General features: G+C 37.6%; 1 protein-coding gene and 1 long non-coding RNA gene across 8 annotated transcripts in view; both read left to right on the forward strand.

Annotated features, from left to right (window-relative positions):
- Nucleotides 1–23,974, forward strand: part of iqsec2b (IQ motif and Sec7 domain ArfGEF 2b) — a 79,864-nt gene that overhangs the window by 47,467 nt on the left and 8,423 nt on the right. For 6 of the 7 annotated variants that reach the window (XM_082189400.1, XM_082189402.1, XM_082189401.1 and 3 more), the window contains 8 exons: nt 15,589–15,874; nt 15,960–16,289; nt 17,600–18,639; nt 18,802–18,963; nt 22,523–22,645; nt 22,935–23,101; nt 23,281–23,420; nt 23,606–23,731. In XM_082189400.1, coding sequence (XP_082045526.1) covers nt 15,589–15,874; nt 15,960–16,289; nt 17,600–18,639; nt 18,802–18,963; nt 22,523–22,645; nt 22,935–23,101; nt 23,281–23,420; nt 23,606–23,731 — 2,374 coding nt within the window. Of the gene's footprint in view, nt 1–13,583; nt 13,926–15,588; nt 15,875–15,959; nt 16,290–17,599; nt 18,640–18,801; nt 18,964–22,522; nt 22,646–22,934; nt 23,102–23,280; nt 23,421–23,605; nt 23,732–23,974 lie in introns of those variants that run through there. The other variant, XM_082189403.1, reaches the window with a different exon arrangement.
- LOC309513537 lies at nt 19,067–22,218 on the forward strand. The gene is made up of 3 exons (XR_014211464.1): nt 19,067–19,208; nt 19,392–20,399; nt 21,682–22,218. It is a non-coding gene; the product is annotated as an uncharacterized lncRNA (long non-coding RNA).

A 23,974-nucleotide genomic window follows, 5' to 3' on the forward strand; every position in this document is an offset into this window, starting at 1 on the left:
TAAAGTAAAGTTAAAACTAATTTTGTACTTAATGCACTTTAATTGTGCGGAAGTAGTGCTGAGGACAAACTAAAGATATATTTAAGTGTATTTGACTGTGCTAAAGTAGAACTATTGAAAGTATACTTGCACTTTAGGTACACTTTAAATTAACTGAAATTATACAGAGATCATACAGTCCTTAATAATAGTGATATTAAAACACATTTTAGACGTAATTTTAAGAAATATGCAGTGTGCAATAAAGAAATACTCTAGATAAAGATTGTATATCAGTAAGTCTTAAATTATATGTCAATAAATATGTTAATAGTTTGAAGTATACTTAGTATGAATTACATGTATTTTAAATAGATTTTTGTATAGTTTTTCCACACAATTATTAAATACTTTTTGTTATTTTAATAGTCTCTTCTTAATATAATTTTCAATCCTACAATTAAACATGAAAGGGACTCTAGAAGACACAATAGCTTTTTTGAATCCAGAGGAGAGTTTCTGGAAAGTTCCATTCCATTTTACACACAGGTTAGCTACTCCGAATATGGTTAATAAAGTTTCATGAATGAGGCCCAATGTGTTGGTGTAGATTATTAAAGGTAATGTGTAATTTTTCAGTGTTCAAATATTTTCTTCTATCCCAGCTCAACTGAGATAGAGAGTTCGGTTTGATAACAATATTTGTATTTGCAGTTCTGTTTGGCGATGCTAGAGCGTACAGATTACACCCTTCAGTTTCAATGAAAATGAAACATTAAAATTACATATTTTTGTAGGTATTTTCAGTGGACCAAAACAAATAAAACATATAGCTTCTAAAAATACATGGGACCTAGTACAATAATCCAGTATGAACAGCCCTCATAGCCTCTTTTTCATTCGCAATAAATTAAATATGCCACTTATACACTTTAGCTAAACAGTAGGAAGTACTGTAATTAGATGTTTATAGTTATTCAGAAAAAAACATTTACATGTTTTCCAAATTAGGCTAAAAGTTGTAGTTTTGTAGTGCTCCAGTCTATTCATGGGTTTCATCAGGTCCCTTTCCACAGGTGTATAAAATCAAGCACCTAGATTATGAATGTAGACTGCATTGTGCTTGATTAATACACCTGTGGAAAGGGACCTGATGAAATCCATGAATAGATGACAAATCTGTGATTTAGCAACTAGTGGAATGTGTTGAGTCTGCCATCTAGTGGACATATTTGAGCAAAGCAGTTTGTCTGAGTATTCTGAATCTAACATCAATAGTGTATCCTACTCGAGTTCATTTCAGGTGGAAATAATTCAACTCTATAATTTTGTGTGTATTTTTCAATGTTTTCTATGTGTTTTCATCCCTCTTTTTCTGACTTTCTGTCCTTGTATCTCTGTCTTTCAACTCTCTGACCCTCTTGTCCCTCATCATTAGTGAGGAGGAGGAGAAGGAGGAGGGTGGGAGTGATTCTGTGCATCAGTTCTGTTGCACCGCCTCCGGGTGCAGTAGCCCCTCCTCTCGCTAACCTGCAACCAATCAGCATGAGTGGAGCTGCTTGATTGACATTTGTTCGTTGAACTCTGTGATTACAGACGCTACAATTCTTTTGGTACAGTTTTTGTAATTGCATGTTGAATAGCTTGAATAGTATCGATCAACTACTGTTACGTGTGTTTCTGATTACTTATTGAATTCATTTACACAATCAAATCAGTCAATAAATGAATGCTGTATTCAGTTGGGGGACTATCATAGCTATACTAAAAAAACAGTGCTTTGTGTTGCTATCTTACTATTACTGTACTTCTATATTCTCTGTACAGAGATATCATGTACAGTCAGTAACGTGAGCTTTTTGTGTGTTTTGTTTGTTTGAATGAACACTGCACAGGTACAATGACTTTGCAGCCGTTTAAGATGTCTTTAAAGTTGCTTATAGAATACATCAAATGTACTTAAAAAAATCAGAACAGTTGCTGGATAATCTTTCCGTTCTATGCTGACATTTTAATATAATTCAATCCTCATTTTAGACACTGTTTATTAAGAACCTTATTTTGTAAATGAATAGTATGCCAAATGTCACTGTGCTTGTTGAATTTGTGTACACCGTGTTAACCTATTGTTCATAATTCATGTTTACACTTCTTTGTTTTCTCTAGTAGGAGGCATATATTATAGCTCAATGTGTCACTATGAATAGAGTAGATCATTATCAGGACACGCTGCCATTTTTCCCCCTTCATTATTTTATTTTTTTATAACTTCAAATTTATACAGAATTTTCAGGACATCAGAAGCGGGAAGTGGTGATCAGAAAATGAGGAAAATGTCACAACACTTCACAACTGTTAAAATATGTTCAACACGGTCCATTTCTGTATATAATAAAGAGTATAAACTATATATAACCACATTTTAGTTAGATAATAGTCAACATTTGAACTGCTTATATATGTTTTTGTATCATTAGATATTTGAGTAAGCTGAAACCCAATACTTTTGCAATTTCTCTCAAAAAATCGTGTCCTCACTGGCGCACAATGAATTCTGGGGTAGGCAAGGCCACGAAGAATCCTTCTGTTGTATATCCTTTATTTCACGGCAAATGTAGGATGCATTTGGAGGCTGCATTTGAAGGAGCCTTCGCATTGGGACAGCCTTCGTCACGTAGCGGTAATGCAATTGGCCTTCAAATGCAGCCTCTGAATATTAATATATTTATATTAAATATAAAAAAATACACACACGAAAATGGTGCAACACAATAAATTGTAACGTTGTAAAAAAAAAACAGTCATCTTAAGGTTGTTACTAGTATTAAATGTGGTTAAATGTAAAAAAATATATATATTATTCATCTATAGATGAATCATATCATGAATGATATCATCATATGAATGATATCATCATATCATTATAGAGTTGTGTGGGGTGGGGGTAAATTAAGCTCAATGTGCTGTGACGTCTCAATCATGGTGCACTGTGGTCTATGGATCTGCCTGAAGTGTACATATTGAGTAGACTCGCTCCCTCTGTCAAAATCAAGGGTGCGAGGGTCTGTCCAAATAAACTTCCCTCGCCCACTGACGAAGTTGAACCCACTTCAAAATGGTGGTGGGGATTCCCCCGAGGGGACGTGCTTATGACGTGTTCATGAGTGCATGTCTAAAAATGGAGTTAAACGCAACCACTCAACATGAACATTCAAGCATGGAAACCTTTTCTAATAGACCCCAAAAACAAAATCAAGATTTTTTTTCTTTAAAAAGGGTTCTATTAAACTTAAATCAGTATTACTGTAAAAGTGCGTAGCACTTATCTTTATTAGTCGAATTGTCACAAGTAAAATACAATTATTTCAACAGGACTCCACATGAGATTTTTGCTTAAGAACGAAAGATTTCCCCTTGCAGAATTCGTAACGGGTTCAAGAAAACCCCATCGATTCACAGCATTGACCAACAGAAAGCTGCTCAGTGTGAAAGTGACTCGTGTGAGCTGTGCTTCATACATTGCTACACTTTTGGCAATCGACAATGCCCACTAAATTTTGCAGAAATTTCACAAATGCAACCACACCTTAAAGGTACAATATGTACAATTTTTGTAATAAAATGTAATAAAAAAAATCACTTGCACAGTGTGATATATTTCCTGCAGTTGTGTACTTACAATAATCCCAAAAGTTCCCCAAAAAAGATTATTTCAAAGAAATTCCAATTTTAAATAATGGCTCGTCCCTGTTCACTTGTCGCTTGTCAATGACGTAATAGCTGCATTATCAGTGGTTTCCGCTTGTATTGCCATAGTAACCATGGCGACAGACGTGGAAAAACTGCGTTATGTCTAGCGGCACGCTCACGCTGTTGTTGTTTCGTTCAAAAATTATGGACCATGGCAAGCAGACTTTGGGACAAAAGGAGAACTAAAACGAGGATCAATATCGGCGTGGTGTTTTCGAGATGCTGAGAGCTCCACATCCGTGACAAACTTCGACTTGACAGAGACGCCGCTCTTGCATGTACTTTATTAGACAGGTGAGCAAATGTACATAAAACAAATCAAATGTTATATAGCTCAACAACATGATGAAATGTTAGAATATGATCAGTATGTTATTCTAATGTTGATCGAGCTTACTGCTAGTTTCATATAGCCAACAAACTAACACATAGAATAGCATTATAATTTTCAACACACTCAAATGCAGTTTAGTATGATAGTGTAACGTTGGACCAATTGAAACAGCGCTGCTTTACCTCACAAGTTTAATTCGTCAAATAAGCTGACCTGTGTGAGTATTAATTCAGCACTTGCATGTAGTTCGGTAAAATGAAATGTCCTTATTCCTTTATATCCGCGGGACTCGCGTGTGGCGCTGATATCTGTCTCTCATTAGCAATCACGACCTGCTTCATACCACAGTCATGTTAAAAAATTTATGTTTTCATTCATCCATAAACATTATTTGATCCATCGGCATGACGACAAGTTCCATAATTCCGCTTATGCGTCATCAACCTACGCCTTTGTTATTGTAAGAGGTTAGCGACCCCTAGCGGCAAAATTTGTTACATATTGTAGCTTTGTCATAGTGACACATTTGGTACACAAATGGCAGTGTTTCCTGAGAATGGCAAGATGTACTGTATAATAGAAACAATATTTTAACAATGTTTCTTATTTAATGATATGCATATATTATATGTAAAGGAACAGAAGCACACTATTAAATGATATTCTCCACAAAAGAACGTGTATTTACAAAAATGGAAACAAGGTGCTTTTATTGAAATGAAACTCACAGATGCTGTAGATATGAATAAATGTGAAGGCTGAAAACTCTCTGTTTCTCTCTCACACACTCATAATGAAACAGAAAATGAATATTTCAGCAACTTTTTTTAACCTCCCTGCAGGTTCCTGAACAACATGAACTTTGCCCCGCCCCCTTTTATGATTGCACACATGCTGTTCAGGAATGTATGTATGACATGCATTCCTTCTCTCCTTACTCCTGTCAGTTTAAATGTTGTAGCACTAATCACCACATGTGATTCAGCCAGCTTTATTTACACACATTGTTTTCCCACAGCTTGAGCTGTCAAAAGACTGTCAGAAATGCAGTCATTCAACTCTACAGTATGTGTTTGAGCGAGTGCACTTGTATGAGGGTGCGGTTTTTGTCACATAGGATCAGTGTGAATGTCTGACTGTCTGTACCAGCAACACGGTAAGTGTTCGTATGTTTGTCATACTCATATACAATATTGTCCCCAGTGTCCATCACACAAAAGAGTTTGTGGATTACTGATATGAATATAATGGTTATGGCAGTTACAGACTACAGAGCTATTAGCGATATTAGTGCTATGCTGAGATTTCTTGTCTGAATCTCAAATACTTTCATTTTTCATACTCCAGGCAGATGTGTACAGATTAATATGCAAAGTGTAGTCAACTTTTCTGTTTTCTTGTTTATGTGTGAATGGTGTTACTGTGGCAAAGAGGAGGAAATGCTGAGGTCATATTTGCACTTTGTTCTTTTTTTATTTTTAGGACCATTATTTCCTGCTGTATAATATAGGCGGTTTGAGTGTGTTTACTGACTGTGCTCATTAAAACCAGCAGCTAAAGAGCAGCTGAACATGTTTCAGCAGAGAGAGAGACAAGTGAAATATCTTTTGTGCAAGTCTGTGTGTCATCAAGAGATGGCAGGATCTCCGGTGAGACCCTGAGCTGTGTATGTGTGTTTGTGTGTGTGCGGGGGGCAAATATAAGAAGAGGGAGGATAAGACTGGATATGTGCTTTGAGGATGGATGAGGAATGATCATCAGTATGGGATCTCTCTGACAGGATAGAGTGAATGCTGGAAAACACAAGAGGTAAGCGTTTTAGTTGTAAAACTGGTCAAATGGATTGTGGTTCTGCTTGTAGTGAAACTTATGGCAGTTGTGTTCAGATGCACTTGGCTGGTTCATTATTTATTTTTAGAAGTTTTATATTATGTTATCTTGTCAAGTGGATATATCATCATATCTGATTTAAAATGATCTGTTCTAGTCTAAAGAAATACCTTTCTTAAAAGGAGAGTTCACCCAGAATGAATTATCGCGATTAATCGCATCCAAAATAAAAGTTTGTGTTTACATAATATATGTGTGTACTGTGTATAATTGTTTTGTATACATAAATACACACACATGCATGTATATATTTAAGAATTTTTTAGTTATTTATATATAATATAAATTATATATAAACATATTCAGTATATACATGCAAATATTTCTTAAATATATACATGCATGTGTGTGTATTTATGTATACAAAATAATTATACACAGTACACACATATATTATGTAAACACAAACTTTTATTTCAGATGCGATTAATCGGCTAATATATGTATGTATATATATATATATATATATATATATATATATATATATATATTACTCACTCTCATGGAACACAAAAGAAGATATTTTGAAGAAAGTTTCAACTGGGTTTGTCCATGTAATGAAAGTCAATGGGGTCAAAAATATATATAAATTTAAAATAATAAAATAAATATATATATATATATTAAAAAAAACATCACCCCAGTGTCCCCCAACCCTGTATGACTTTCTTTCTTCTATGGAACATAAAGACAAAGAACATATAGACGAAGATATTTTGCAGAACTGGTTTTGCAATGAGTAATGAGATGTGTATGGGGTCCAAAAATATAAATGAAATGAAATTAATTCACAAATGAAATAAAATAACATAAAACCACCGAGACAAAATATCTATGTCAAACAAAAAAAATGTTGTCCTAAAATGTAATAGAATGAATTAATAAAATGCCCCCCCCCCCCCCCCCTCCAAAAAAATTTGTATAAAAAAACCTGCATAAAGTTTAATCCCTTTGCATTTCAGTTAATTAAATATTTCAGCTAATTTGATTATGTGTTCAAATGGCTGAATCAAATAATAAGTCTGTGTTATAAGCTCAGTTTAACACATCTTATCATCTTTTAATTTAATCCATTCTGAAGATTTCTCCCATATGGAGGCAGAGCTTTTTTGCACATTGCACAAAGTGTTTTTACAGTTTAGTTTTGTATGTTTTGCATTAAAATCTCTTTCGACTATATTCAATTTTATTTACCTACTATATTCTATTCTATTTTATTCACATCATATTTCTTGAGGCTTATACTTGATCATATTCTATTTGAATTATGCATGTGCATGTCCTTAATTTGTCATTGGTTCTTCTTTTTGTTGCACTGTGGGATGAGGTACTTTGAGAATTTTCACTAAATTACATCACATTTGTGTTACACTGTATGAAAAATAAAGAACATTGATCCTTTAAATAATCCATCTGGACTGACCTGTGGGTCATTTCATAAAGGCAAAAGGAAATAAAAACGGACACACATAATTCTGTGATGTGTCTCATTCAGCGAGTAATGAAATGATTGGAACTGCAGCTGAAACACTGCGTTTACCCACTCTGCTATATCTGGGTTTGTGTGGTGTTTTAAACCGCTTCTCATCCCCGTGGACAACTTGGATTAGCATATCTGTATAGCACTGATTACATTCTGGCTCAAGAGAATCTGTGAAATCTGCGACTTTAAAAGGATTCAATTCGACCCTCTTTTTAAGCTGGTCTTGACAGCTCTTTCCTTGTGTTTGCCTCAATAACTCGCTGATTTTCTTGAATATTTCTTTCATCGCACCCATCTTGCTTCTATCCTGTGTATGCAGACTCTGTGAAGCTGCAATGCCATCAGAACGGATTCAGACCTTTTCAGTTTTCAGATGTTTTTTTAAAGAATAAAAAGCTTATGGATTTGCAACCTTGATTTCTAGATCTTCCTTTGGTTGACTTGATGAACCTGTATTTGGTCGGTTTCTCCCATTATTCCATGGAGATTGTCTCAAAATCTGTCAGGTCTTTTCGGGACTTTTCTGTGTTGCTCTTTGATTGGGCCTCTCGAGGACACTTGTCCTGAAGCCACTGCAGCATTGACTTCAAGTCATGTCATGTCATATTCTGGTTAATGGACTGAAAACGGCCCACTTCATTTATTTTTTAAACCCTAGATTTAAGCATCTAATTAGAGTTCCTTGGCTTTGTCTTTGCACTCACATCTTATATTAAGGGTTAAATGTCATCACATAAAGATCTGGCATAATGGAGTGTCTTGGGTGATCTAAACACTGGGCTTAAAGCAAATTTTACCACAAATATGTGGCATGTCGATCTTTCTTTCTTTTTGTTGTCAACAGCACATTATTGAAATGTTTTTATAATTATCATGTTATTTACTGTCACTCAGAGTGCTGTTTGTATGAACAGTTGTCTTCCCACCATTAGAAAATAATCAGGGACTAATTTAGTCAAGGTGAATGAAGAAGACAATGAATGCAGATCACAGCCCACAGTCTCACAGAATTACAGCTATTACAGCTCATTATGTGAAGGAATGCTATTCATGTTTCTAGTGAACTGACCTGCAGCTGAACGAATTTGACAGATAATAACTCGATGGTTCACACATGGATGGTGTTTCGAAGACTTTGGATTTATAAAGCACATTTGAAAATAGACAACATACAGTAATTGCTCAAGCTTACACAACATTGTATGCAGTAGTTTGTTTATTTCTTTTGTTAATGGTATTGTGTTACCCAACACAAAAGTGACTTAAAAAAATATTTGCACACTGTTTGACACGTCAATCACCTCAATGTCAAACCAAATGACATCTGCACAAGCTTTTCTCGTTTTTGAGTGAATTTTCACAACACAAAAGTGTCCAAGTACATATTGACTTTTTTGGGGGAAATGTTTAGTTTGAAAGGTCTATTTGTGCCGTCTTTCTTTACATAAATGGTACTTATTTTGCCTGTTTTTTAGTTTGGCTTAAGTGTCAAAGTAGGGGAGAGCGGCTATGTTAAACTATGTTTAAATGGCAACTATTCATCTAATGCTTGTTTTTATGAACAATACCTGAAAAGTAACTTATATACATATTGTTACAAACATATTTTGTCATTTATTTTAATTTAAAGGTTCATATTTACCATTTTTGTTCTGTCACCCAATAAACAATAGGCGTTTTGTAATCTTTCTAATAGGCTATTTTGACGAAGACAGACAAAGCCGTTTACAATTCATTTTCTTACATTTCTTCCTTGAGTCATATTGAGTGTTTGTTAGTTGAATAGCCGTATTTAATATGAAGAAAACGAGGTCACCCAGAAGACAATAGATACAATTTATTGAAGATTTAAGATTGGACAATTGATGATTATTAAAGAGATAACATGTGTTGCGTAATTGAAAATGAATTTGCATTAAAAGAAACAAGTCTAGGAACAGTATATGAATCTATGAACAGTATAGGCTAAATAACCATGAACAGGTTTAATTCATGTCACAATGATCACAGATATAATGTGTTTTCATTATTTATTGCAAAACACTTTTTTATTCAATGCTTAAACAGTTAAACACATAGTGTGACAGCGGTTTTATATTTACTATGACCAGGTTTAACTGGCAGGAGGTGTTGTTGGGACAGCGGCTCCTGCCAGTTAATCCTGTTTTGCCCTTAAACTAAAAAACTCTGATATTGCACTTAAGGGTGTGTTTCAGGACTAATACACCTGCCGTATTATCATTACAACAGCACATGAAACAATAAATACAACTTGTCAGTCAAAAAAAAGTACCGCACGAAAGAATTAACTTACTGCACTCAAAAACAGCTTTCCGGCTTTAACTCCAAAACGGCATGACGTAAAGAAGAAATGTTTTCGCGGGTCTGGTAGGCATGGTGGTACATGCTGACAAAATTTGACTTATATATATGTGAGTGGTTTTCAAGGAAATCTCAATATTTCATCCGTCCCGCGTTTCAATAGTCCCGGCTCTCCCCTACCTCTTGGGGCCTCTTAATATAAGCTGGCTCTGGTGTTTGTGAATGTATTTGCAGAGCAAAATATGCTGAGTATTTAGTTTTTAGAAAAGTTTAATTGGACATACTGTGTTTCTGATGCAACCTGCTCAGCAAGTTACTACAACATTCCTGCTGTTTAATAAGCATTAGACAGGGCTGACCTGCTACCTCCTAAACTGAAAGCAAGGATAAAGATAAATCTCTTCTATAACGATGGGGGAAACGATGCTTTTATATATCTCTTTAGCTCCTAAGAGACCAATACGTTTTGTTAAAATGATAGTTCACCCAAAAATTTAAATTCTGTCACCAATTACTCACCCTCCAGTTGTTTCAAACCTGTATGAGTTTCTTTCTTATGCTGAAACAGGTTTGGAACAATATGAGAGTGAGTTAATGATGACAGAATTTCCATTTTTGGGTGGACTATCCTGTTCATTTTGAATGTTATTGTTTTATTTATGCAAATTCTACATTTACAGCACGCTGTAGCACATACTGACTGTGTCGTTTAATTGGGTGTATGCGAGTAGTTAAATTCTAATCCTACTCATCCGTTGTAACATTCAAAGTCTTACAATCTTACAACCTGCAACTTATCCACCAACACCCACGGTTACCGTATTAGTGCTCCGTATCTATAGCAACACTCTTTCTAATGACTGCCTCACCTCCCACGGTGGTCTCACGGCAACTGTCACTAAGCAACCCTACCTCCCTCACTCCTACATGTGTGTGTGTGTGTGTGTGTGTGTGAGACAGAGTGTGTGGGAGGAGTGGGAGGAATGGGGAAAAGGAAGATGTGAGATGCAAAAAGACAATTTTATGAGCAGATGTTATAGCAGCATTCCCAGAATAAAACAGCACTGCAGGTTTGTCATTGAATGTAGGCAGCAGATTCCAGATTGCATTTCTAAACCATGTTGCAGTACAGAGCTCAACTAAGCAACGGCCAACTTTCTAAACCAATATTAAAGTAAAGCACAAGTACGTTTTCATGAATTGTTATGTGGTTGCTCAAGCCTCAGTGATATACAAGGCATCCTTCATTCAGTGTAAGTTTATAGGATTTACGTTTATGCAATTGCATGTTTAAAGCTACTTAAAAAACAATCCAAAACAGCAAATAACACATACACTAAGTTGGGTTAAGTCTTGAAAGCAACTAGTCCATTTACTCATGTAAAGTAGCCTAGCATAGGCTAATAGTGTGTATGTTTGCTCGGGCGTCTACACATAGCTGTCTATCATCTGCCCTTTTCAGACTGAAGAAATGCAAACAATATTTTCAAAGAAAATAATTACATCAATGCAAATGTCTGAGTAAATAGTTTAAGCCACGATTAGGCCTTCAACTAGGACATTTAAGTAGCTTTTATAAACGTGCCTTAGAAAAAACAAAAACATTACTGGTGTCTATTTTGAGACAAAACAATGGCAGTGACATATTTTAAGAAATGTCAGTGCAAATTGCTTTCAGTTAAAACAGCTCAAACATGCATTTTAGTCTGGAACTAGACTAGCCTTGTCTGTGAAACCGGGAGTCAGTGTTGATATTGAAACTATAATTTGTTTTCAGGTAGGCTAGCTATTAGCAATCTATCGTTTTTATTTCAAAGGGATAGTTCACCCAGAATCAAAACTTATTCCCTCTCATGTCGTTCCAAAACCCGCATGACTTTCTTTCTTCCATGGTACACAAAAGGTGATAATGTAATGAATATCTGGTGGAAGCAATACAATAGCAGTATTTAGTGTTAACATTTTCCTCTTTCTACCTGCCATTGACGGAATTGTCCATCATTTATGAGACAATGCTTCCCTAGCATTGAAAGAATTTTCCTGTGTTTTCACTGTTATATGGTAGGGGGCGCTATTACGCATCCTCTAAAATAGGACTGAATCTCCAGGTCTATGGTCAAAACACAGGCAAAGAAGAAGCAGAAACAAGCAAAAGAAGCATTGCTTATGCACATGTAAGCTAACATGATCATCAAACATTAAACAGCTTATAAATTAAAAGTGCCAAACTTTACCAAAAGAAATGTAGACCAAGGAAGAGGCAGGCCTATAGTCAAGTCAAATCATCTTTATTTCTATAGCGCTTTATACAATACAGATTGTTTCAAAGCAGCTTTACAGTGATAACAGGAAAATGATTCAGTGATGCAAACAAAGTTAATTTTGGCTGTACAGCAGCTTTAAAAGAAAATGATATCATTGTTCAGCTGAAGTCAGTTCAGTGTTGATTCATTTCCGTTGTAAAGATCATCTATTATTAAATTAGGTAATTCTATAAAGCAGTTCTGCAGAAAACAGTGATGTCATCGTCTTGTTCAGTTCAGTTCTCATACAATAGTGTCAGTACAGGCAAATCAATAATATTGTTGAATATTAAATCTCGACAAACTAAGCAAGCCAGAGACGACAGTGGCAAGAAACCCAAACTCCATCAGGTGACAGAATGGAGAAAAACAGAATGAGACTGTTCAAGCTTTGGGGGTGTTGATTGACTCGACCTACTCGATTTATGTTTTAATTATGAATCCCATTTTGACATAGTATTTGATAAAAGCGCAATTTTGTCAGCTTTTTGTTCAAAATGTTTTTTTTTTAAATTAAATTTACCCACAAATGTTGATTTTAAAAAAAATATGAAGAATAAAATGGTTCTTTCTTTTAAAAGAAGAGGTCTGTTCTTTCTTTTGATAAATTATCGCTGGCTGGCAAAAAAAAAAAAATGTAAATGCTGGTGGCGAAAGAGTTAACAAAGCATGCAGGAATATCAGCGAAAAAGGGGCTCAATTAAAAAAAAATGTTCAACTGCTTCTTCTGCTGTTTCTATGTACCAATGTAAAAGATGTATTGGTGCACAGGAAAACAACAGTGGCCATCGCGATTTAATTATTATTAAATTGCATTAATATCAGGTTGTTGCAAGTCATGAGGATTTGGAACAACACAAGGGTGAGTAAATAATGAGAGAATGCTTATTATGGAGATTTTTTCATTTTCATGTTTTTATTCCTTTGATATACAAACACAATGTTTCACAAACGTGACTGTTGTTGTACAGTGAGTGCTATACAATTATTTGTATTGCATGGCTTAGATAAATTTGATATTGTACGAATTTTAGAAATGTTTCAGCTTACATACATTTTTTCACATTCTTATTAATGTAGCCAAATTTAAGACGTTGTTTGAGAATACTTCTCAAACTTTAGAGAACATGTGAGAGTACTGGGTTCTTTTTCTCAAGAGAAAAAAATCTTAAAAGCTGGTTCTCATTTGATTTCATTGCTTTCCAGGAGAAACAATTGAGACTTTAAAGAGATCTCACTTATGATTTTGCTTTCAAATGGGTTGAACTGACACAGTACAGCTCAAAAGGCGATTACTGTGTCTTCCTTTCTCCCCTTCAATCTTTTGTCCACTCCATACAAATACAGGAAACCACATATTAGGGGTGGAAAATACAGACCAGCACAACAGAGAGGGAACACAAGTTTTTGAGAACATCATAGACGATTACCACAAACACCTGTGTGCAAAACTATTCTAGACCCATCTATGAAGAAGATGACAAATACAAGCACTGTAGGAGATCCTAAAGCTGATTGGTCCAGAAACTCCAGCCTCAGTTACATATCTGGTCACACTTTCCGAGCTACTGACTTCGGTGAACTATACCACTCCACTCTGTGTAATGTAAATAATGAGAGGGAGAGAGAAAATGGGAGGAGGGAGGGTTTAAGCACTGCCATGTGACTATGTGTTGGTGACCTCCTGACAGTCGGTCATAACTGCAGAACGACTCTAAAAAAGCCACAAAGTTCAGCACTTGGTGAATTCCAGGAGCTTCAGCGACTCTTTGCCAAATTTGGACTTAAAGGAAGCGAAACCTCCTTTCGTTCTCAGGGTGGATGTTCATGTGCGTGGGTTTATGACCTGTTTTTAGTAAATGTGGTAAGTGTACAGTTAAAAGTTTACAAATTGTATAGCATTTAATCCTAACACCTGCTGTTAAGCCTATTAGGTTTCTGTTTTCCTACATACAAAAGAGGGTGAAACGAGGGTATTGTGCTTTTGTAAAGACTGGACCTTTCTGTGTGTAATGGTTACCTGTTGTTACATGTGATAAACAACAAAACAAGGATTATATGCATGCAAATGTCTTTCTGTGGGCTTGAGAGAGTGAGAAATCATTTAGGCAAAAAGAGAATAGTTTCGTAAGATGTCTGAATTGCAGTACATTAGCATTATATGATAATAGCTTGCCTTCAATAACCTCCTCCGACTTAGTCATACAGAACAGGAAGCTGCTTGCAGTGATTCAGAAGTACCCTCTGTCCTGTCAGAAAGCTGTGTCAGGATTATGAGTTCAGATCACATGCTGTTGTGTTTCCCATGGCAAACCCAAGGGTCACCGCCTCTACACTTGGGTGACTGACCCTGTAAACTATGCTCCTCTGTCAATAGACTGTTTGTTCTTATTCTGTAATTTCTTATGCAGTGGTGTTTGCAAGCTCTTAACACAAAGTATTGAAGTCAGTGTGTAACCTGTTTGTGCTATTGGCATGAATGGTACCACAGATTGTGTGGATTGTTGAGAAGTGTGTTATTGCTTTTCCAAGCAAATTGCAATTTTTGCCTGGCTGATAAAAAAACGACTGAAAAAAAAAACATTCAATTGCATTGAATTTGCAAGATGTGAGCCATACAACATTATTAGCAGGCATCTAGCAACAACCCTGAGCATCCTAACATTGTGATAACATTGTGATAATAGAAATGTGATAACTTTTCAGAACGCCTACCACACAGTACCTTAGTTTCATGTTGGTGAGTTTTGCACTGGCAAGAACCATTTTCTTCAGAAAACCTAGAAATCTATTTCATGTTATACTTTAGTATAAAGTCCACTGAATGAGGTTGCATAGTTGATGTCATTATGTGTGCTACATATATGTGTGTTGGTATATGTATCAATCAATCTGATGGAACACTGCAGGATGAGTAAGTCACTAATGGAAGTGGAAGACAACAAGTCATCAAGGATGAGAACTGTTGTGTAAGGAGCAAGAGATGAGGACATGTCAATAGTGTAGAGATAAGGTTTGGATATGATGCCACACATGTGCGGTCCACATGCCCAAACCTCTTACTTGACAGGTACAGATGTCAAAAACAGAACTTGATTTTACAGAAAATTTACAACAGTATTTCAAGTTTCTTTAAAGTTTCAGCACATACTGTGAGAACTCAGCTGATGAAGATAAGACTGTTTTTATATAAACTATTGTATTTGATACTGGAACCAAGATTTAATTAAGACATTGACTTCAAGTTACAAATCTTAAGTATAACTAGAATTGTTCAAATGTTCCTGGAGTCTTTGCTTTTAACTGTATGATAATTCTAGGAAAGCCTGAGGCTTGTTTAGGACATTAGCCCTGTTTAAAGCTTTCCTGAAAGTCAAAATGCTAACTCAGTGGAAAATGAATAATGTCATGAATTCCTGAGTTGCTTGAGATTTTTATCTTATCCTCTCATTATGGGGGCGTTTCAGACTCAAAATTATTCTCTCTCTTTCTCTTTCTTTCCTCTCTCTCTCACCCACCCCTTTCAGTGAGGAGGAAACCCAGAGTTCAGCTTCACGTCCTTTTTCAGACAATTCCAGCAGTAAATCTCCTTACGTGTACCGCTCTGACCGCTACGGGGACAACAGCTGTGGCCCCCCAGGCCCCAGGGTGCCTTTTGTGCCCCCTCCAAGCCCAGCCAGTCTTGCCTGGGCACAACGTACACGCAACCAACCAGCTAGCCTGGCCCTACGTAAGCAAGAGGAAGAGGAAACCAAGAGGTGCAAAACCCTATCAAGCAGCTATGAACTCTCTACAGACCTACAAGACAAGAAGGTAAGGCATGCAAAAAAGTATTATGATTCACAGTAAATCACATTCTGTTGGAGAAAATATAACTGATATGGCTGTCGTTGTGCAGGTGGAGATGCTGGAGAAGAAATATGGAGGTTACTTCGTAAGTAGACGAGCAGCACGTACCATCCAGACAGCATTCCGTCAATATCGTATGAACAAGAACTTTGAGCGCCTACGCAGCTCAGCTTCTGAGAGCCGCATGACACGCCGCATCATCCTTTCCAACATGCGACTGCAGTACTCGTTTGATGACCGACAGCCTCAACCTCCCACCCCGACTCACTACAGTCACAGTCCAGGAATGGGTCCTCCGCATTCTCCAACCTGCACCACAGAGCCAAGCTCCCCATCACGGCCGGAGTACACCCACCTTGAGGACTCCTTCTCTAAACAAGTAAGTTCTCAGTTTGTCTGTATCTGAAGTCATTATAGAGATAAAGGGTCTTTGGGGGTTAAGAATGAACATACCCTGCTGAAAAGATGAGCAAAACTGGTCAGCAGTGTTTTTGTGTTTTGGATGCTGATCCTCAACATTGGATGCTAATATACAGGCTACATAATTAACTTAACCAGCAAGATGTTTTTGGTCAACCAGCTTTACCAGAAAGATAGTTGGTCAAAGTTTTACATACCTGTTTCAGCTTCTCCGTACATAACCTTACGTGAACTGATTGTTTAAATGATTATAAATGAACTGTCAAACCATGACTAGATAATGCTATGAAAAATAAATGCCTTTCCTGTGGCTCCTTCACTCTCAGAAAACAAAAACAACAACTTGTCATTGGGGCAGCACTAGGGGTTGAACGACATCACATTTTTTAAAGTCGACATTTATTTGATGAAAGTCGAGTCGACGGCATCTAGACGCTGATGACATCATTAATGAACAAATAAGCCTGAACTTCGAGCTGAGACTCGAATGCGGGTTGCCATGCGCAGAGCTATGGCATATTGACACAGCGCTGCCCACAAGACTTTACATAACAGCTTATTTTTATCAATTCTTATGTCTTTGGGTCATTCTTTTTTTCATCTCAGATTTCTGCTCGTTCTAAATCAGATACAGATAAAGTAGCACAGTAAACATTTATAGGCTATGAATGCATTAGTGAGAGAGCGATTGAGTGTGAATTAATTCTACCTGGCAGCGTCTATCTAATAATAATATTGAAGCGATGTGCGCGAGCTTCTGTATGTTTGTGCGTTACAATGCAGCACCCATTAGTTTAGAACGGCGATTAACTTATGTGTACAATAAGCTGTTTAAAACGTGCATTCTACCGATCAATTTTGAGCATCTAGATAGTATAATCAAACATCTTGTGGAGCGCTTGAGGAGTGGAGTATGTATTTATTTGTCATTTTAACTGTTTGAACATGGAGCTTTAAAATGGACTGCCAAGATTTCTTATCCTGTTGTGCCCTCTATAGGCCATGACCAGCGACTAGTCGATGTCAAGCTTAAAGCATCATGGCAGAGCATTAAAGTTAACTAGTCGGTGCAGCCCCTAGGCAGTACCCTTAAATAAATTAAGTTTGTACCTTATTTACTCCTAAAATGTTCATAGTAGTACCTTAAGGGTACTATTCTAAGGTATATGCACATTTTAGGGGTACTGCCCCAGAGACAGGGATCTTTTGTAACCCTAAAAGTAAATATTTTGCCGTTTATCTGACAGTGTTCATTTCTTTGTACTCAAGGTGAAGTCCTTGGCAGACTCCATTGATGATGCCCTAACTTGTCGACCACGCCGAGATGACTCCCAGGAAGGGATAGGGGACGGAAGTGGTGTTGTGGATGACTTTGGCGAGTGCATATGGAGCAGCAACAGCCACGCATCATTACGGAGAGGCCTTGCAGACAGGGATCGAGGAGGTACAGGAGGCTTGAGCATGCACGAGGATAGCACAGCCACCTCCTACAGCGATGTCACACTTTACATGGACGACGGACTTCCTTCCTCGCCGCTTTCTCTAGACCGGGCCCCTAGCAGCACAGACACTGAGTTCTGGGGGGGTGTTGGAAGCGGGGTAGGTGGTAGGGAGGATAGCCGTGACACAGAGGGAGGAGGAAGCAGCAATAGTCGCCGAAGCACACCTTGCACAGAGTGCCGTGATTACCGTTTACGGGGAGGGCACTTACCACTACTTACAATTGAACCACCTAGTGACAGCTCCGTGGACATGAGTGACCGCTCAGATCGAGGCTCCCTCAGCAGACAACTAGTGTATGAGCAGGACTCAGTGGGAGGGTCACCTCAAGGTACACTAAAACACAACCCTAATGCTCGTTCAACATCCTCGACAGCTGCACAAGGTCAAACACGTCCAGCTAGCCGATCGATACCGTCGCATATCCCACACCACATGGCTCACCATCATCACCATCACCACCACCACCATCACCAGTACCCTGACACTCCTTCGTCCTCCTCCTCTCCTCAGCAGCCCCCAACCACACCACTCTCATCCTCCTCTTCAGCACCCCTGCCACCTGGTGGCTTGGAGCAGCAGTGCTGTTCGGATGGTGATAATGACTCACTGAATTCCACCACAAACTCTAATGAGACCATTAATTGCAGCTCAGGCTCTTCGTCAAGGGACAGTCTGCGGGAGCCCCTGCCCCCATTAGGAAAACAGACCTACCAGAGAGAAAGCAGGCACAGCTGGGACTCTCCTGCCTTTAACAACGATGTGGTTCAGAGAAGACAATATCGCATTGGACTCAACCTCTTCAACAAGTAAGAGAAAATGAAACTCTACCTCTTATAGCAACAATCCCACCATTTAATGTAATAACAAGCCAGTGACAAAGCTATTATAAATCACATTGAGGAAACTGAATGAATCTGATTAAAACATGATTAAACTGTAGCCTACTGTTGTTGTTTTTTGGACTGCAGGAAGCCGGAAAAGGGTATTCAGTACCTGATTGAAAAGGGCTTTGTGTCAGACACACCGGTGGGCATCGCTCGCTTCATCCTGGAGAGAAAAGGTCTGAGTCGGCAGATGATTGGAGAGTTCCTTGGAAACAGACAGAAACAGTTCAACAAAGATGTATTGGAGTGAGTTCACACAATAAATCCTCTAAAATTTAGAGCTAAGGGCTATTTATAAATTTAGAGCTAAGGCCCTGTTTACACCTGGTATGAAGATGCATTTTGGTCGATCAGATCTAAAGTGGACGATGCTAAATTAGGGGTGGGAATCTCTAGACACGATTCGATTACGAATCAGAGGGCTGTGATGTGATGATAAAACAATTATCAATACATCTTTTTTTTCTATACAGATTTTTTTTTCTCACTGTGTGACTACTTAGTACTTTTAAAGCAAAGTGTCTGTAATGATCCGTAATGAATTTACTTCCAATATATTTGATTAATTAAACAAATGGAAGTGATTTGGCAATAAATGTTGCAATAGAGTTTGTAATTCGCTTTACCTTTTCCGAGTTGGGAAGCTTTTAAGGTTGTCCTGGTTTCCACGTCAGCGCTGTTTGATCTGACATGTGGTTTATAACAGAATTCTGCGCCAAATTTAATTTATTTGCGCCTGCGGTGAATTCTTTCTCACTGGATTTTCCAGCACTGTGTAATAACAGTGTCGCGTGATTGAGATTGGCCCACGAGTAAACCTGTTCTGAGCTCGCGTTGCGAGGAAGCTAAATGAATAGCGCGGTTTTGTAACGTGCCATTTGATGTTTCTCGTATCGTATGTAACAGAAGTTGCAGCTCTTATCAATTGCACAACGTGGTGGTCGCACCAGTGCGACCCCTTGTCACCCATTTGGTCGCAGTCTGGAGCCCTACTCGCATAAAGTGCAGGTCCTTTTTCCCTTCAACTTCATAGAAGCCAAAGTTACGCTAGATTTTAATGTAGAGGGTGCCGGTCGGATTTCTCGCTCAACCATCATGGGTCTCTTTTATGTGCACAGCTGCACGCCACAGACTGTCCAGGTGCCTTTTGCGTTCCGTCAACATTACGTTATCAATTAACATTTAGAAAATCAATATTTGACATTTGTGATTCAATTCAGAATAGTCCACGTCCGCATCGCGATGCATCTAAGAATCGAATTTCCCCCCACCCCTATGCTAAATACAGGTGTAAATAGGATCTGAAAAATGTTGAGCTTATGACCACTTCCAGAGGTAGGCTATTTGAAAACACATTAGACCAGATTGCTTTCGTAATGTAAACGCTCATGTGGTCGAATGCGTTCGAACAGCCACAAAAGACGGCCTAATCTCCGCCTACTGAACTAACGCGTAAACATTATGGGAAGCTTGGTAGCCAGACGGGATTCAAACTTTGTTGGCTGAAGACCCAAGTTTGGTTTGAAGAAGAAAAACTTACCAAGCACAATGTTCTCTCACCATTCCTGATTTCTAACATGAGCTGACAACAAAGCTGATGCTCTCTGCATGTTTTTTCCGTCATCTTCGGGTGCGTTCATATGTAAATTGCGTGAGCTTACTTTGTACATTAGTCAAGTCAAGTCAAGTCAAGTTTATTTGTATAGCGCTTTTCACAATACAGATTGCATCAAAGCAGCTTCACAGTATTAAATTAAAATAATACAACAAAGTTTGTTTCAAGAGGAATTTATTGATTGATAAAATTAAATTAAATATCCCCAAAATATCCCCAACTGAGCAAGCCAAAGGCAACAGTGGCAAGGAACCGAAAAACTCCATCAAGTGACCTAATGGTGTCCTAAAACTCCATCAGGTGCCTTAATGGAGAAAAAAAAAACCTTGGGAGAACCCAGGCTCAGTCGGGGGCCAGTTCTCCTCTGGCATTGGATAGAGGCCGGATTGTAGTTTGAACTGTAGGATTATATGAATGCCTGGCTGAAGAGATGCGACTTTAATCTAGTTTTAAACTGGGAGAGCGAGTCTGAGCAACGAACAGTATCAGGAAGACTATTCCAGAGTTTTGGAGCCAAATGTGAAAATGCTCTCCCTCCTTTGGTGGTTCTGGATATCCTAGGTATGACCAAAAGCCTTGAATTTAGTGATCTCAAAGAGCGCGATGGATTATAGGGCGATAGAAGATCCGTTAAATAGACTGGAGCTAAGCCGTTTAGGGCTTTATAAGTCAGTAGCAATACCTTGTAATTAATACGGAACTTTATAGGTAACCAATGCAGTGATGATAAAATCGGTGTTATATGATCATATTTTCTTGATCTCGTAAGAACTCTAGCGGCGGCATTTTGGACTAACTGTAGCTTGTTTATTGAGGACGCAGGACAACCAGCTAATAAGGCATTACAGTAATCCAGTCTCGAGGTCATGAATGCATGAACTCACTTTTCTGCATCAGAAACTGATAGCATATTACGTAGCTTAGCAATGTTTCTAAGGTGGAAAAAGGCTGTTTTTGTAACATAAGAAATATGATTTTCAAAAGACAGGTTGCAATCGAGTATAACACCCAGGTCTTTTACTGTAGAGGATAAAGTAACAGGACATCCTATGATGTTAAAGTTGTATTGTGCGAGGTTTTGTGGGCGGTTTTTTGAACCGATAAGTATTACCTCTGTCTTGTCTGGATTTAATAAAAGAAAATTACGCGTCATCCAATCTTTTATATCTTTAACACACTCTGTCAATTTGGAAAATGTAGCGTTTTCATCCGGCCGTGATGAAATATATATTTGAGTGTCATCAGCATAACAATGGAAACTAATTCCATGTTTCCTTATAATATTTCCAAGTGGCATCATATATATTGAAAATAACAGGGGGCCTAATACAGATCCCTGCGATCAAAAGATCTGAAAAAAAACAACAACATACATTTACCCGTCTATTAACGTCCCCTCAAAGAAATCAGGACAGAAGTGGTTGAAAGTAGACAAAAGAGACAGATTACCACACCAGGTGTAAATGGGTATGTCTTCCTCGTCTACTTGTGATCCGATCGATCAAAACGCATCTTAATACCAGGTGTAAAGCAAATCTTTTAGCAAATGACAAAAGGTTAATTTTCTAAAAGGTTTGCTTTGAATTTTTTTTTTCATTAACAAGGTTCAACTGAAAAGATACATAGCCATGCACTGAATATAATGTATACACTATAACATTTGGCTTAGTTTGCAGTTCAACAGAGAAGGGGTTTTCAACCTTTTTCAGGCCAAGGACCCTTTGGTGGATAGAGAGACAGGGACCCTGTTGCATTAAATTAACTGTTGCATTTTAGGTCTGACTTATAATAACTTACATGTAGTATTATTAATGTTAATGTATTTACTGTACAGACTTTAAGATGCTTAAAATAAAGTCATTAAATTAATACTTTTGATGTTCATATACTTACAGTACATACTGTACACTACATTTTAATTTAATTTAATACATTTTAATTTGGCTTTAATTGAAGTTAACCTAATAATACATTGTTTCAATGTAATTGTTTCATAAATATTCAAATTTTTTAGATCGGGTTTTGGAGCCCCAACCCCCTTGCAATCGAGCAATACAATATTTTGAACAATATTACATTAAAAAATGCACAGAAAATAAAGAATTTCTTCATCCTCAAACAAATGGATGCACATTTTGGCATGAGAATGTATAAACATGTACCATTTTCTTCCACTTTTGTTTTTCTCAGTTGTGTTGTGGATGAAATGGACTTTTCTGGAATGGATCTCGATGATGCTTTGAGGAAATTTCAAGCTCAGATAAAAGTGCAAGGAGAGGCCCAAAAAGTGGAAAGACTTATTGAGGCTTTCAGGTATGTTAATGCAATCGTAGTAAAAAATTAAATAAAAACTTAGCATTTCACATTTATTTAATTAAGCCACGAGAGGCTATGGGTTACAATGGTTTTAACTCTATTAAGGGGTCTTGGTAACAGAAAATTCCTATTGATGCTGCTCATAAATCAGCTATATAGTGGCATCAAACATGGCTCATCCCATCAGATTTCAAAGCTGGTATAATGCGTTTATAAAACATGTTTTATCTATCCTTCAATATTTGCACATTTAAATTCTATTTCTCTCTCTGTATCTGTCTTGTAGTCAGAGGTACTGTGTTTGTAACCCAGCACTGGTAAGACAGTTCCAGAACCCAGACACCATCTTCATCCTAGCGTTTGCCATCATCCTCCTCAACACAGACATGTACAGCCCCAATATCAAAGCGGAGAGGAAGATGAAGCTGGACGATTTCATCAAAAACTTGCGAGGTGGTGTTCAAATCTCTCTCTCTCTCTGAAATATCACACATTCACATATTTGGCACATACTTAAGTGGCCAACTACAAACACAGTCTCAATCTGCTTTTAAATGTGCCATGTAACTGTCAGGGATTTTGCAAATACACTAAATCTCTTCTTGTGTGCATGTCATTTCTTTCTCTCTCAGGGGTGGATAATGGTCAGGACATCCCACGTGACTTACTAGTTGGAATCTACCAGCGCATTCAGAAGTGGGAACTGAGGACCAATGATGACCATGTTTCTCAGGTCCAGGCGGTGGAGAGAGTCATTGTGGGCAAGAAACCTGTGAGTACTACTGAGACGTTTATCAAATTGAGTTTTTTTGGATTGGAATCTTTGAGAATAGTGAATGTTTGAGAACGTATATACTTTGAACTGTTCTGTCAGTTTAAAATCATACTTTTGACCTGTTTGATGAACAATTTGTAATGTAGTTCCAAAGTAAATGTAAATATCTGCTCTGTGTGTAGGTTCTGTCTCTGCCCCACCGCAGACTGGTGTGCTGCTGTCAGCTCTATGAAGTCCCGGACACCAACCGTCCTCAAAGATCTGGAGTCCACCAGAGAGAGGTCTTCCTGTTCAACGACCTGATTGTGGTAATGTCAATAACTCATCAATTAATAATGCATGCCAAATGAATTGGCCCAAGCCGTTTTAGCAACATCTCCTCGGCATGAATGTGTATTTTAAAGTTACTACATATTAAAGGTACAATATGTAAGAATTTTGCATTAAAATATCCCAAAATCTCAAGGCCAGTGTTATATATTTTGTTAAGTTGATTACTTACAATATCCCAAATGTTTCCAACTATTTTTAAATCGTGAGAAAATTGCGAT

Source organism: Leuciscus leuciscus (assembly GCF_965113295.1).
Source record: "Leuciscus leuciscus genome assembly, chromosome: 13".
Classification (NCBI taxonomy): domain Eukaryota; kingdom Metazoa; phylum Chordata; class Actinopteri; order Cypriniformes; family Leuciscidae; genus Leuciscus; species Leuciscus leuciscus.